The sequence below is a fragment of the Nuphar pumila genome, unplaced genomic scaffold (genome assembly GCF_984573655.1).
Source record: "Nuphar pumila unplaced genomic scaffold, dmNupPumi1.hap1.1 HAP1_SCAFFOLD_853, whole genome shotgun sequence".
Taxonomy (NCBI): domain Eukaryota; kingdom Viridiplantae; phylum Streptophyta; class Magnoliopsida; order Nymphaeales; family Nymphaeaceae; genus Nuphar; species Nuphar pumila.
The window spans coordinates 27,471-43,767 of record NW_028323510.1 but is presented as its reverse complement, the minus strand read 5'-3'; the positions used below and the strand labels follow the sequence as shown (position 1 = coordinate 43,767).

The 16,297-nt window shown below is 54.4% G+C and overlaps 1 protein-coding gene across 1 annotated transcript; it reads left to right on the top strand.

Moving 5' to 3' along the window:
- The first annotated feature begins 14,921 nt into the window (after nt 1-14,921).
- LOC149809717 (uncharacterized) lies at nt 14,922-15,587 on the top strand. The gene has a single exon (XM_089994662.1). It carries the CDS (start codon nt 14,922-14,924, stop codon nt 15,585-15,587), a length of 666 nt encoding a protein of 221 aa, XP_089850788.1.
- The last annotated feature ends 710 nt before the right edge of the window (nt 15,588-16,297 follow it).

Below are 16,297 nucleotides of genomic sequence, written 5' to 3'. Positions count from 1 at the left end.
GCTGTCTTGCACAGTCATCGCCTTCCCTGTCAGGGCGCATAGTTTGTGTTGTTTATGGCTATCGCGCCTGCTTCTGACAGCCTACAAGCTGGCTGACCTTACCACTTTTCCTCCAACCGCATCCTGTTGCAAGTCTTGTGCATTGCTGTGGTGCCCTCATTGATTTCATCGAATCGGGCCTTTGTTTGTTTGGAAAAATGCGAATTTGTCCCCTTTGGAATTACAAAGTTTACGTGCTTATCGCCTCAGCACAACTGAGACAGCCAGTAATGACTTCAAAATAGCAAATAACGGTTTTCCATAATTGACACCTCAATAAGGTGCAATAGCAGTCTGACTGTCTCTGCCGTTGCCAACGTCGAACCCCTCAAGGTTGGTTTGCATGTCATAAGTGTATTCTTATCTGAGGAAGCCATGAAGATTGCTGTCTGCGGCATGTCAAACTGACTCGTTTGTGCAGTACTTCAAACAAGAAATGCCAGCAGCGTACGGGAAAGCCTGATCAATGATTGTGTAATCACAGCTTGCTTGCCTCCAGACATGCCGATGCTGAGATCAACATGCGATGTACATGACCCCTTGAGCGGATACCGCCATTGTTATCATTGGGTGCTGAGCAGCGTCGCAGATGCTCATCATGATCAACGGCTTGCTTATAATTCATGAGTCAGGATTCCTCGCTTGACGGGATAAGCACGGAGGTCATTTACATACACAGCCTATCTTTACAGAAATGCCTTTCTCCAAAGAATCAATGGTTCATCACGGCGCGCAGTGACATGGACATGGCCTTGGGGCTTTGAATGTGGAATGGGTATCCAACGGAGAGGTGAGGGGAATTTCAACAGGGCAGTCGCCAAAGCTGACATGCTTATGGAAGGTAGCTGGTTGAAGGGAATGGACTTCCAAGTCCACCATCTTCAGACCTGAGATCAGCTTGTGCAAGATGCTGTGATGGTTCACTCGGTCAACGAATCCTGTATTTTTTAAGAAAGTTTCAGTTTTTCCGTGAATCCCAGTATGTTGCAGATTGGTTGAAAGTCTCAAAGAGATTGTGAAGTGCAGTGTTTGAAGAGTTGACGTGCGACTCGAATCTGCGAAGGTCTGCTGGCCTCGAGTTGTTCCACGTGGGTCGATGGGAAACTAACAGTTGATAATCGATAGTGTGCGAAGCATTCCTGCATTCTCCTTGGTTCCTGGATGATCACGTTTAGACGATACTGTCGGCATCATGCTAATGAGCGGTGTAGCCTCTGCCTGTTTCTTGTGTTGTCATACTCTAAAACAATGTTCTCTGCAGACGCCATCACTGCCAGCACAGAAATCAACACCAGTACCCGTGTCACAGGCAACACTGTATGTCTCCCAATGTTCCCGCGTGCTGTTCGAGCGTGTCGTGCTTCACCAGGGTTGCGACAATTGACATCTCGACAGACGTTTCACACCAACCGCGTGTCACACGCGTATACAAATGTGAAATTTCATCTGCGATAAGGACGTTTGGTTCGATACCACATAGCTTGCCTGGTAATTAACCTCCAAGGACGTTTTGTTTACACGGCCATGTTGGACATGCCACGGTGATTCGGCACCCCTATGGCCGTAGTTGGTCATGAAACTTTCCTGTACGACTTTATGGTTTTCTGGGTCACGTTCGGGTCCATGCTTTGATGATTACCACAGGGATGCCCTTTGGGTTATATATGCATGAATGTTGGAGACGCTATGCAATAATGTCCGTCATGCTGACACAACAAATAACGACATGTCGATTTCGTTCTTGTAGTGCCGTGTCGCAGATGTGTCGATTCCAGACCTTGCCGAAGGCTGCGTCAACTCGTGAAGACCGTTCGGTTGATTCAATCACAAAGGCCGTCGCCTCAACTACCGACCAAGTGTCCATGCAGTGCACGATTTTTGCAAAGACATCATTAAATTTTCTTGTGAGTATGAACTTGCCCGCTCGCCAGCTGGCAATGCCATATGGCATCCCAGCCGAACGGAACGTTCTGGGGTACGTCCAGAGACGTCAGCTACAGAGACGTGTTGCTACCGCGGACGTTCCAGGATGACAATGGTCAGCTGGACACTCGCGAAATCCTGTACAACTCGCAGCCTTTAGCGCACTACCTGAAGCAAGGTGGGACTCTGCAACTCAAATGGCAGCTCTGGCTCACCACAAATGCCGGATGCACATGTCAGGTTCTGAGGTCGTCCAAGACTGACGTTGAGGTCCAACCAGGGTGCATGCTGAACGCAGGGAACATTCTCTCCTGACGCCTTGAGATTATTTCCAAAACTGTGGCATGCATGCATGTCGCCTTGATGAAAAACATAAATGCTTGGCCGGAGCCGTCCATGGTAAATCATTTGTCAACGATCACTGATCATCAGGTGATTAGGCCTGCCTAGGGGAATATTCCCTTGTTGGTGGTTGGTATTTCACATGCCATGCATTGACACGCTCCCAGCAGTGTCAAGTGCATGATTTATAGATAAGTGCGCCATACCATGGCAATTATCGCTTGGCTTCCTCTGCCAGGAACTCAATCGTCAAGCATCCAGATCACGGTACATCATACATTTGCGTTCCCATTCCAGCCATTGCCTTGTTCCTGTACGGTGCGCGTGAACCTGACCATATGAGACGATACACATTGAACTTGACATGGCAACGGTTCACCGTTATCGTGGCATCGGGTCAGCAACATGTTGTGGTTCTCGGGGGGTTGGTCTGCTTCCGAGACACAAAGACGGCTTATAAGCGTATACAACGGCACGTGCTTCGGCGGCGCATTCAAGAACTGGACGCTTAGACCTGCAGTTGAGTCGGAAATATCATTGTACCATTCTGCCGTGGCAAATGAAGCGTTGAAGATAGCTGCACGCATTTTTAGCTGCCTTCTTTCTGAAGGGTCCGTCGCTGCTGGCACACGGAGTCCCAACTGTTGCATCCCATTGGCTGAACCCATGAGGCGGATTGCCGCATCCTGTAAGCAGCCTCAACACCACCTGCAGGTCGTGCTTTCTCTACTTTCGCAGTCAGAGCAGCTCCACAGGTGACATGTCCATGTCGGTTCGCATGTTAAGGGTCGGCAAGCCAGGGTAAGCTGTCAATAAAACCTATTTGGCTCCCATCCGCTGATGGCAGGGATGTATGTGGGTCCGTCCGACCAGAGAGCGAGATCAGCTATTTCAATACCGTCTCTTTCACCTAACAAAAATCATTTAGCTTAGGTTGCTGATTTTCTTGTGTGTTTTGTCTTAGTTTGTGACGTTGTTTTCAGTGTTAGTTTCTGTGTTTTTTCCTGTATTGCCAGCCCTGTCGCTTGTAACAAAATCATTTTATTTTCACAACATCCTTCAGGGGCCCCGAATCAGGCCGGAGGACAGGTGCTATACCTGCCGCCTGAGATTATGTTTTCTATTTGCAGCGTTCATCACCATGGTGTTCAGAAAAGACATGGACGCCTGGTAGGCCACTGGGCCCCAAGCCATCGACTTCGTCAAAAAGGAGAACTCAAGCAAGCTACCAACGTAAGCTGAGCTGCTGACTATCGCTGGTGTTGGCTTCTTCATGGACGCATACGACTTGTTCATCATCAACATGGTAGTGCCCATCCTCATTCTCGTCTACTTCCCCATGGACAAATCCAACCCCCATCTCGACGGCAAGCACATTCCTTATGGCCTGCAAGGAGGCGTTCAAAAGGCCTCTGCTAACATCGGCAACGTCATCGGCAGGCCAGATAGCTTTCGGATTCATGGGCGACTCCTTCAGCCGTCTGTTCATCTACGGCAAACTCGTCATCGTCTCCATCATTGTCACCATCTGCGTGCCGGACTCGCTGTCCGGGAAGGACGTCATCACCTGGATCACAATCTGCCGAATCATCATGGGCATCGGCATTGGCGGCGACTACCCCATGTCCGCAACCATCGTCGCGGACCGTGCAAACCTCAAGCGCCGTGGCGCACTCATGGCAACGCTCTTCTCCGGTCAGGGCTCGGGAGGCGTTGTTGGCGCGATTGTGCAGTCATCGTTATCAGGTCGTACAAGCACCAGGTGCATGACCTTGGGGACGTACACAAGCTCTCGGGCGCCTGGCGAATCCTCATCGGCGTGGGCCTGATCCCCGCCATTGCAGTCCTCTACTTCCGCCTCACCATGGCGGAATCCACCAAGTTCACGGAAGCGCCCCACAGATGCTACTTCGTCTCCCCCCTTCTTGCCAGATGCATCGACGTCGTCTGCGTTCCGCTGAGCAGCCCTCTCATCAACTCGGCCGCCCACTGAGTAAATGAGCGAGGGGTCGTCCTGCAGTCGGAAGAATCTCAATCCAACACCGCGTTTGGATGGAAGCCTGCTGGTGTTGTGTGAAAACACGGGGTATTGATGGATCTGATTACAAGACAATTACTGCGCAATAACCGTCAGTCACGACTAACAATGCGCACTTCCAAGGTACCAATTGGGCGGGTCCCAAATGCTCAAGCTAGATTGATCGTAAGAAGTCCTCGATGCTGGCATGCATCGACGTATTATTCGATCCGGACATGGACCCTCTTGAGACATCTCTAGGCATCCTCATGTGCTCGAGGACCGTACCACCGAATCCTAGACCTACCCGCCAGATTCACGTACACGGTCATGTGCACGGCCTTGAATGCCCTTATAATCATGCACGGCCTAGCACGATTATAAGGCCTAGCCATGACCCGACTAATGCGCTATTTCTATTGTCTAATCCCCACAGGATTCACACAAAACACGTCACCCCCTTGTACACAATCACCACGATGGGGGAATCCTGTCACGGAAAGCCGACATGTTATGCAAAGTCAACGATTACTCCACGTCTCATACTCGAGTGGAGAATCCGGGTGCTCGCCGTCGGTCCCGACCGACTCGCAGGCGGAGAATCCGTCCTCGCCCCGAGATGTTCCGACAGCGAATCTGCTGACAACCGCTCGGAGAGACGACGTTCCAGCTCCTGTTCAAGGGCGGCCTACTCCGTCTGCAACGTGCAGCACCTAATAAACATTTCCAAGTCAGGTCTTTCTGCCTGGACGTGCTTGGATGGCTTGAGCGGGACCTGCCAAGGATCCTCGGCCCTCGCTCCAGAGGTACTTGCGAGCGCGGGGAAATCTGCCTGACTCGGCAGCCGCTGAGGGGTCTGCAACACAGCTTAGTCCTTCAATGCATCTTTCCTGAACACCGGGGATAACCAGTTAACCTCATCTGGCTTCATAGACCTGTAAATCTCAGCTCTCACTTGCCTAGTGCAGCTTCCCAGATACTTTGAACTGAGAATGTCAAGGATGAAGTTGTATACCACATTCCAGTAGCTCAACTGCGTATCAGCAGACTTACCATGACGATAGAGTCGCCAATGCCCATGTGGTTGCGATAATGTTGCAAAGATACTGCATCCACATGGACGTTGGCAACTCAAAGTGGTACTTGGGAGTCAGTGCTAACATTCCCATCTCCTGAGACAAGCGTAACTGGATCATCCTGATTACCATAGCCAGATCATCGCAACCCGCACTTAGAATCATTGTCAAGAGATCACCTCTCGACATTGATTTCAGTTTAGGTGCCAATATGCCTCTTTGTAAACCCAATCCATGGCAGAACACCACAGACAAAGACAATACCATCCAACCAGTTCATGTTACCAAACACTTGCAGTGATGTTGGACTGTGGCAACTCTTGCATACAAATCGGTGTGCTTGCCAGTGGTTCGTCGCTCGGCTCTCTGACATGTGCATCGGACTCAGCTTTGTGATGCGCATGTGCAGGGAACTTGATCATCATCGCAGCTGGCTACTTGCCTGGGTACTACTTCACTGCGTTCTTTGTGGAAAAGATGGGCCGCAAGGCGATTCAGATCATGGAATTCTTCGTGACAGCTGTCTTCCTCGGCATCGCAGGCGGTGACTTCGATTCCTTGAAGGAAAAGGCAGCCCCCTTCTTTATCGTGTTCGCCCTGCTCCTGTTCTTCTTCAATTTTGGTGCCAATGCAACCAACTTTATCATCCCTGCTGAGGTCTTCCCCTCCCGCGTTAGGGGAGCGACCGCTCACGGCGTTTCAGCTGCCATCGGCAAGCTGGGGGCTATTCTGGCTTCGCTCGCGTTCGTGGAAATCGCAAATAAAATCGGCACCGACAAGGTTCTCCTCTGTTACCAGCGACAGGGCTGGCAAAACAGGAAAAAACACAGAAACTAACACTGAAAACAACGTCACAAACTAAGACAAAACACACAAGAAAACCAGCAACCTAAGCCATGCCGGGATCTTCGTGCGGTGCATAAAACCCGGCATGGAAGTCCGAGCCGATGTTCACGGCGATACGAGAGAGGGACTTGTAGTACATGCGCGCGTTGCCCTTGCACAAAGCACAGCTGAGCTCCCGACGGACGCCACGTACGAAGGCAGCCTTGGACACCCGGTCCCCCCCCCCTGCCGCCAATTCGCCAAGCTCCGAAAGGAAACGCGAGGCGGCGGAGCCCATGCGGCCAAACGACTCCACGGCGAGTGGGATGAAGTCGTAAGCGGAGCCCTCCCCAAACTCCTCGAAGGCTCGTTGCTTCCGCAGCTCCGCCTTCGCTGCCGCGGATCCGGCAACCTCTGCGGCATCGCGAACAAACGTGCGTTGTTACGCACCCGCGGCCACCGGGTGCGTAACAACGCACTCCATGACGCGGACGCGGCCGTCAGGCCAGACAGTCAAAATATCCCCGCGACGAAGACCAGCAGCCCCCTACGCCCCCGCAGCTGCAAGGCTGCTGTATTGCGGTTCCACGCTAGACGCGCAGCCCGCACAGTGGATGACATGGCGCCAGGCCGAAACCCAGTAGTTATGGCGCATCGATGCCTCACCTGCATTGCGGTTGCACGAGAGAGCGGGGTCCGGCGTCGCGGAGTCGCCGGCGGTGCAGTGGCAAGGCGGAACATCCACCGCCGTTGTCACCCCTAGACCGAGCAGGTGACGCCCCGCTGCAAAGAATTCTCCATTGCTAAGGCGCAAAGTGGGCGCGGTGGGCAGCGCAGTTAGCCATGCAGATGCAGGTCCACAGGACGCACTGCGGATACGCGCCGCCGCGCGCCGACCGTCTGCGGTGGTAGTGTCGCAAGCTTCGAGGAAGGCCGCGCCCAAGCGATCGCCAACGAGGCGTGACACGGAATTCTGAACCCCGGGCAGCTCCGCTTCAACAAACTCGGTTGGCAGGTCACGCCCGCTCTGGTCCCATTTGCATGCCTCGAATGCATCATCAAAGACACGTTGCCAAGCGGTCAACAACCCCGCGGCCTTGTCACACTCGAGAAAGGCTTGCATGCATCCGGGCCTTCCTTCATAACCGCTTGCGCTTTGGAGGCCCCCGCCACCAGCGCCGCGTCTGCGACAAGCGACGTTGCGTCGCGCAGCCCAAATCCGCCGTGCCGCAAGGGGAGTTTGAGCTGTTGAATCGCACTCACCGACCGCGCTCCAGTTACAGGCACCTGAAAAAGCGCAACAGCGGCCGCTGTAATGGCTTCCTCCACTCGCGCAACGCTGTGTTGCAGGGAGCCCCACGGCACCGTGCGCATGAGGTGCGCCATGCGAAGGGACAGGGAGGATCGGAGCAAGGCAAAGTGTGCCTGAAGACTGACCGGCAAGGCCCTGAGTTTGTGAATCTGTGCGAAAATAATCCGCGCGGGCGTCCAGGGTCGCTGCCTCGTACCTGTCCGTGCCGATCGGCGTGCCGCATACCGTGATTCCCTCCGGGCAATGCATGATGCCCAGGTCTGCCGCCAGCGCCGCAATTGCCGGCGAGGGGCCCGCGGTGAGCGCACACTTGAGCGGCTGCACGCGCAAGCGAACGCTCGCAACCCCTTGCGCCCCTGTGAGCGCGAGAAACGCGGCACGCAGCGCGTCCACTTTGCCAACCAGGCTGATGTCGTCGGCGATTGCCATTGTGGCGACGGTGGGCGCCGCTGCTGAGGTGCGCTCCAGGATCTGTTGCAACACAAGGGCAAAGAGCAGCATGGCCAATGTGTCGCCTTGGCGCACCCCCATGCATGACTGAATCGGAGGAGTGCCCGCCTGCGCTCCAATAACATGCAGGTTCGTAGGGGCGCCGTACGACCACTGAACGTACGCCAACAACGAGGGCACGTGTTTCTGTACCGCCTTGAAGAGCGCCGATCGGTCCACTGTATTGAAGGCGTTTGCCATGTCAACGGTCAGTAATGCCGCCTCGGAGTCGGACGCTAGCGCTGAGCGGACGGCGTGTGCAAGGGCCTCTACTCCTCCAGAAACGCCCACCGCGAGCTGGAGAGGCGCACGTGAACGACCAAGTTTCTCGCACGCGGTCATTGCGCATAAGCCTGCGAGGCGGTATAGCATCTCCCCTATCGCAATGGGCCTTGCCCCACCGTCGGGCTTTTGCAAGCCCACGAGGGACGACTCTAGCAGCGACGGATGGCGCGGGAGTTTGCCCGCAAGCATGTGGTTGATGAATTTTAGGGTCGCATTGAAGGCCTCGGATGAGCCTTTCACCGCAGCTAGCACGTGCTCGTACGTCATGCCGGTGGGCCCACCTGCCAAGCCGTTTGGCCTCGAGTCGCTCTAGAGCGCGCTTGAAAGTGTCCTCGTCAACGCGAAGCGGCGGAGTGTTGTCCTCCAGCGGGGCCGGGGCCTCAGCAAATGGATGTTTCTCGCGCAGGGCCGCGATGACCTCAGGCAGACGGGTATCAGCCAGGGGCGCTAACGCCAGCATGCGTGCGGCGCGTGTCACACTGCCGAGTGCGAGCATGCGTTCCATACGCAACGCCATGATTTGTTCGGCTGACAGCTTGCGGCGCCGAACACGCGGGATAGCCACCTCTCGCTCATCCGTGACCTCGTCATCGTCCTCGTCCTCAAGGGCTTCGCCCGCCTGTATGCGTGCCATGCGGGCCAGTGCGCGCCGATTGCGCCCGTGTGACCCGCGGCTGTCCGCCAGCGCACGTCGCGTAAGGTCCGCGAGGACATCCAAAGCAGCGCAGACCTCCACGGACGAGCGGGAGTCGTCAGCGCGCTCGACATTGTCGTTGACGTTCCTGACTGCGCACGCAAAGGTGCGGCTCCACTGCGTGCGGACGGCCGTCGGCACTGTTTGCGGAATTATGATACGCGCGGTAGGGCGGCGGGCTGGCGTTTGGTGGTTGACGGCGCGCAAGGCGCCTTTGCGTGAGCGTGCGGCCGGTGTGCTCGGCTGTCGGCCACGTCCGCGCGTCAATGGCGCTGGTGACGCGCGGCGCTGTTGCTGCCTGACGGACGTTCCAGCACTGGGGCCGGCAGCAATTGGCGTGGGCAGCGCTCTGATCGGCATCGGCGTGGGCGGCGGCGGGGGGGCGGCCCGCGGCATTCGAGCCGGGGCTGGCACAGTCGGGAGTTGCGAAGGCATAACGGCGGCAGCTGGATGCGCATTGAATGCGGAGCGAGCGGTGCTCGGTGCCGAAGGGGCTGAGGGGGCCTGGGCGCGGCGTTGCAGTGGCATCGGCAGGGCGCTTCGGGGCTCACCGCTGGCATGGGGGACGGGCGCAGTCGGCGGCAGCGGAGTGGGCTCAAGCAGCGGCGGAGAGCGGCGTGGAACATCGTTACCAACACCTTGCCGATGCGGCAGTGCACGAGGGCGCAGGCGTTCTCCTCATTTTCATGGCGGTCTCACTCGTGGGCGTCCCCTTCACGCTGCTGATCCCTGAGACCACCGGCTACGATGCTGATGTGATCGACCTTGAAGAGCTACTTGCGAAGGCAAAGGCGAGGGACAGTGACACGGGGGGCCGTGTGTAAAGCCATACAGATGTTGACACCGTCTCATGTAGTTACGAAGTCAGCGCACTTCAGAACTGTGGCGCCTCTGGGTGTATGCCCTCCTAAAGCCAGGCGCTTTGAACACATACCTTTCCCTTTGCCTTGAGAATATGAATGACTATGTTACCTGGTACCAGGGCTCACGCTTTTTGGTTTGCATATGACTAGTTTAGCTGGAAGTGGTATGTCGCTTGAGGTGCACAGGGTTCTAGGTTCCCACTTCTTGCAAGGTCTGTCTTATATGCAGTTGCTAAGGACGTGTATACTGGCGTACCGACGAGAACAATTCTAGAGAACAATCCTAGAGAGTGAGACCTGTTGTTGTATTCATTCCCAGTTCAAGACATGTAACAGTTTGCAGTACGCTTTTCACGTATCACGAGATAGGATACCCACTAACACCCAATGGCATGCATTTGTAATGCCTGAGCATGCATGCATTTGACAGGCACAGAACATGTGAATTATGTACGTGATACGTAGGTCACGGTACTTGATCAGACAGGAACGCATAGTCAGAGAACATGCCACGCGAGCTCCCTTTAAGGAGCTGTGATCACTCAAACTCCTCATCACACGCTCCATGCTTTGACTCAAATGCCTTTGTTCCTGTGATAAGTTCTTCCTTTGGCAGATAGGCACTTGTGTCAGTTCGAGATTACCTGGCGCACAGCTACATAGGATGCACTTCTCCAGATCCCAAGACAAAGGCACGCAGCCAAGCGTTATGTGCATATCAAAACTGTGTGCAGAACTGTATCCTCGCTCTTGAGAACCGTGAAAAAATGAAAGTATGATACTGAACCTGCAGGCTGTGGCTTTGCCTTTCGGCAGGGTTCGTGACGGTCTCGGCATTTGCCCTTCGGTGTGATTGCGAGGCTTCCGGCGCACGCAATCATCGTCTCAAATGTCTTTTTGATAGCCTTTCCTCCACCTGTGAAACACATACTTCGGGGACTTCCCTTCTTCGCTCTTGACTACATGCTTTGCTCCTTCATCCACCGGCCGAAAGTAACCATTGTACATACGTCCATGCACAAAAGCAAGGTTGATGAAAATCACAATTAATCGCAGAAGATGCACATGCAGAGGCTTCTGTTGAAGCTGTGGAGGCCCTCTTTGCAGGCCGCGAATGCACTTCGAAGGTGTGATTATGGGATGCACCTATGACGCCTGATGTTTCAGGGTCAAGGTTGATGAAACTTCTGGCTGTGATGCATACTGAAAGATACTCCAGGATTTGCAGCAGTGCTTTTCACTCTCCTATAGTGGGAGTGATTTCTGAGATTGGTGCCATGGCTCAGTATCACTTGCTCAATACTGAATATGGTATCAGTAATCACTGGCTCAGTAACTCGCTGTGATATCACTTGCTTAGTATCAGGCGCCAGATCAGCCCTGGCTGTCAATCGTCAACGCCGCCTTCTTTGGGCTGGCGTGTCCCTTTTCTTTTTCACTTGCTTAGTATATCATATACTAGGGATATGCATGATTTCTCAAAGCAGCATTCTTGGCCCTCAGGGATGTGTTGGCCTAGCTATTCAATATGCACTTACAGAGCTGCACAAAGCGAGTAAACTCTCCTTCTGTGCTGCAGTTAGAGATACGTCTGCAATGCAAGCAAGTGCGGGGTAGAGATTTCTTGAACAAGAGCGACCCATTCTGTGTTGTGTACCATCAACACTCCGGGCAATGGTTGGAGATTGGAAGGACGGAGGTCGCCAATAATCAGCATGGTAAGCTCCTCTTCATGATCTCCCGGGTCACCAGACTGGCCTTGATGTGCATAAACGTGCTGAACAAGTTGCAAGTCTGCTATGCAAACTGCATCGAATTGTTCAAGGGTAAGTCAGTCGGTGAAGCCAGCCAAGGCAGGTGGAAAAGAGCAGGAATGGACAGGAATGGTCAACGTGTGGAAGAGCTGTCCAGCAGGAATTTGTGGTTTGCAAGTTACAATAACCGCTTATAAGAGAACAGCCAAGCATAACTAGGTAATCCAACGTGACATGCTCCACGCCGTTGGCAATCCTTCTGGTCCTCTACCTGATTGATGATGATGATGTATCTTTACCCTTTGCGACCTTGGGGCTGCCATTGGCGTGGACGTGCGTCCCGACAAGTGCGGTGTGTATTCACCCAATGCTCAAGCTGCGGCTGGCACAGCGGCAGCCCTCTGCATCCCTCATTGTGCTGACGGTCTCGCAGCCGCTGGCACCCCCTTGGCACGGACGCCTTCGTCACAGCGTTTGCACAAAAGCAGGCGGACACCATCTGCAGCAGCATTGACACACTGCTCGACACCCCGCTTGCGGCACAAGATAAGTTCACAATTCTGTGCTCGTCTGCGCAAATGCGCATCGCACACCTGCCGCGTGTCACCCCATGGAATCGTGTGGGTGATTCCATTCAGCGCGTCGAGGCCAAAGCAGCACAGGCCACGTTTGCCATCATGCAACGTCCAGAACAAGCCGACGTGCACGCCGGCCAACTGACCCTGCCACTCCGTCACGGAGGCATGGGCATCCGCACCACCACTGCGCTTGAGGCACAGGCTGCCTTTCTATCCGCGGCAGCCATGACGGAGACCACCATGCGTGACGGGCCTCAGCAACTCCGCCCCTTTGCTAGCCCCATTGGTGCCACCCTCAAGCAAACATGGCAGGCGCTGCACGCCGAAGGCGACGCGAAAGCCATCTGGCCCTCGGAGGTGCTGAACATTGACGAGGATTGCGTTGACACCGTTCTCCCCACGTACAGCGCACCTACGCGCGATTCATGGCCCAACGCCGCAGCGACAACCTCCTGGCCTCGTTCGACGCCAGCACCGAAGCTTGGCCGTCGCGACATAGCTCGCATGCGCAGCTGCGCGTGGCGCGCCTCCTCCATATGGATGGACACGATGCCACTCTCTATGGCGTTGCAGCTCTCGGACTCTGACTTCATCAGCGCCATGCACCACCGTCTCGGCCTTATGCAAATGCCTGCCAATGCACCTGGCATTCGGTGCTGCTGTGGGCAGTACATGCAAGCGGGCGATATCGACAACGCAATGACCTGCCGGTCCCAGTGCATGTCAATGACGTTGCGCCACAATATTCTCACAGAGACTTGGCGCCGCATTGCCTCTCGCACTGGGATTGCATCATCCGTTGAGCCGACACTCCGCAGACTGCCAGGCGCTCAAGCTGCCGCCATCGCACCACACTCTGCGGCATGTGGAGACATCTTGTTCGTATTACCAAGCGGTTCTCACATTCGCCGACATCTCGGTTGTGCACCCAAGCGCACCCTCGCACGAGCAAGCCGCACCAGCAGAAGGTGGCGCAGCAGCTGCACGGGATCAGCTGAAGCGGACAAAGTATCAATCCGCTGACCCCAATGGCTACGCCTTCAGCCCTGTGTCGCATGAGACGTTCGGCCGCATGGGCAAGCCAGCGATGGAGCTGCTTAATACCCTGGCGACAACAGCGAGTGCTGGGGTTGACGTTATCAAGGATGGATTTGTCACCAATGTGATACGGGAACTCAGCATTGGCCTATGTAGGGGCAATGCTATCATGTACCGGCGTTCTCTGCAAGTTCTAGCTCGTGCCAACAGCCGCACGCTTATGACAGGCTTGCTTGTTCCGACCGCTGACTTTCAATGAGCTGTATCACTTCGAGTGTGCTGTCTTTGTTGCTTGTTGACTATTTCCTGCCAATATCTATGTGATGTCATGATGTATCTTCTTGCAACACTACCGCATCCACATGGATGTTGGCAACTCCAGGAACTGCTTGGGATTGATTCACCACAGAAACTATCGATTTGAACGAGGACTGGTAGGACTTGAAGCAACAATCAGGATCCTCCTTGCCGGCTCTGACCACGAGAATTTCTGTGTAGATGTGGAGTTTGTGCGATCGTTCCAAATCAGCTACAACTTTGAGCAGCGACAGCCGATGCGAGTCAAAGTCTACGACATGGACCAGAAGGTGGCTTCAGCTGACGGAGTTGACCTGTCCAAGCAGGACTACCTTGGATGTGTCGACTTTGAGGTGGCTGAGCTGGCACGGGCCCCGTCGCAGACGCTCATGAAGTCTCTCGGAGACCTCGCTGGTGCCTCGGGCACGGTCACCATCATAGCCGAGGAAGCAGTCAACTTCAAGAAGGAGATGACGTTCATTGTCCGTGGCCACAAGCTCGCCAACAAGGACGGGTGTGCCTCGAAATTTGCACCAATGCCAAAATTTGACGGGCAATCTGTTGTTGTGGTGTCCAAAGAAAGATTGATCCTCACAAGCGTGGACAGTTTTAGAACCTGGTAAGCTAGGTTTGCTACACCCATCAGGCCCAGGTTCATCTGGCTAGACGGGAAAGTGAATCTTTTCTCAATCCGAAGCCCAGGAACAAAATATCAGAGCTGAAGTTAAGAGATTTGAGTGCACCATAACAATACCTACAAAACGGGCGGTCTCAGTCACGCTTTTGGACTCGCCGCCAAGTTTACATAGAGACAAAATGTTGAATTTTGGGTACTTACGTAAGGAAAAATAACAAATTTCATGTCACGCTCCTAAAGAACTTGCCCGTTTGTTGGTATTGGTACGGTAGCTTGCGCTTGTTGCATGATGTGCTGAACAACCGTTGCCAGCCATTGGCTACTGCATCCTAGTAAGGCCAAGATCCTTTGAAGCTTTCAGTGCCACACGTCCATGGCCGATACACCAACAACAACCCGTCTCACATAACCATGTCGTGCGAATTGTTGCCACCAACACGACCATGTCATGTTCTCATTAATCATGCTTGTTGACGATATCTCATTTTAGCAGTAGCATCGCATCCACATGGACAGCCGCATGTCCCATAGCGACTTGTGAATTAATGCTACGTGCACCGATTGATACACGTGGTGATACCATGTCAACCATGATCAAATTAGCTGTCATCTGATTCTTGCCAGAATCCTTTTCACTATTGTCTTACAGGGACACCGCCCAAGCACGCCGTACCGAAGGCTTCCTCTGGAAAGCCCACATTGCTTTTGAAATGTAGAAATTGTTCTCGACAAATAAATCAATGACTTGGCGGATGCCGGTCCTATACAGGTGGGGAGGCAAGAGCGATCCATTCCTGAGAGTCCACCGATGCAAAGAGACCTCTTCCGGGCAGGTCTGGCAGCCAGTTTTGCAGTCTCCCACTATCATGAACAACCTGAATCCTGTCTGGGCGGACCTCCACGTAGCCCTCGGCATCCTCTGTGGGGGGGACCTCATCTCGCCTCTGCTTTGGCACGTCCTAGACTACGACGATGATGGGGAGCACGACATTATCGGAAAAGTCAAAGCATCGGTGGACGACATCATCGCGCTGTCCAAGAGTGGCAAGACGCTTGACCTCGTGCATCCCAAGAAGAACAAAGTGACGGGGCAGCTCTCTTTCGCGGGAGTCACCATCACCGACACCGTCACGTTCCTCGACTACATACAGCACGGCGCCGCGATTGACTTCTCTGTCGCCGTGGACTTCACAGCGTCCAATGGGGACCCCTCGTCGCGGTCGAGTTTGCATTATCGGAACGTGCAGGTTCCCAAAGGGGGCGTCAGGCCCCCCAACTATGAACCCACGCCTTACGAGGCGGCAATTGAAGGCATCGGCTCCATCCTTGACTTCTACAACCCTAGCAAGTACGGAGATGGCCGCATGAAGAGGCTGGAAGGATGCAATCCCTTGAGCGGGTCCCGGGGGTTGATATGAATATTGGGAAGATCCTATCATAGCTTATCTTGAGAGTATCATAGGGAATGATCCTATGGGAATCTTGTCGTTTGGGAACGAACATTTGGCCACAGGGTCTGATGATGATAAACTTTGTTGATGAACAACACTGCCGCAGCCGCATGCACATTGGCGACTCCAGATGCAGCTATCTCGGCGTAGCAGTAGATAGAAATTTCTCATAGATACGCCGTCATCGATGGCGAGCTTGTCCTGTGGCACCTTCTGTGACAAGCGCAGAATTCTGCTCGATGGTGTGATGTATGGGTTCAGATGCCTGAAATGCATGAGTTTTGGGGACGCTAGTGGGGCTCAAACCTCATTGTGGCGAAGCAATATGCAGGCAGTACACGGCGTGGGCCTTCGGCGCGAGCGTGGCAGATGGGGCGACGAGTCATTGCTATCCCCTCAACGGCGACTTCAACAACCCCCGGGTGGCTGGAACGGCCGGAATCCTGGAAGCCTACGCCGGAATGCTCTCCAACTGCCGCCTCTCCGGCCCCACCAACTTCAGCCCCGTCATCGAAGCCACCATGGCAGCGTCCAAGGCGCTCCCCCCCTCCCGCTACTGCTGCCTCCTCATCATCACCGACGGCGAAATCACTGACCTCGACAAAACCATCGAGTGCGCCCCGCTCCTCCTCACCAGCAACACTCATTTCTACCCAAGTCGTGCATGACTTCCAGAA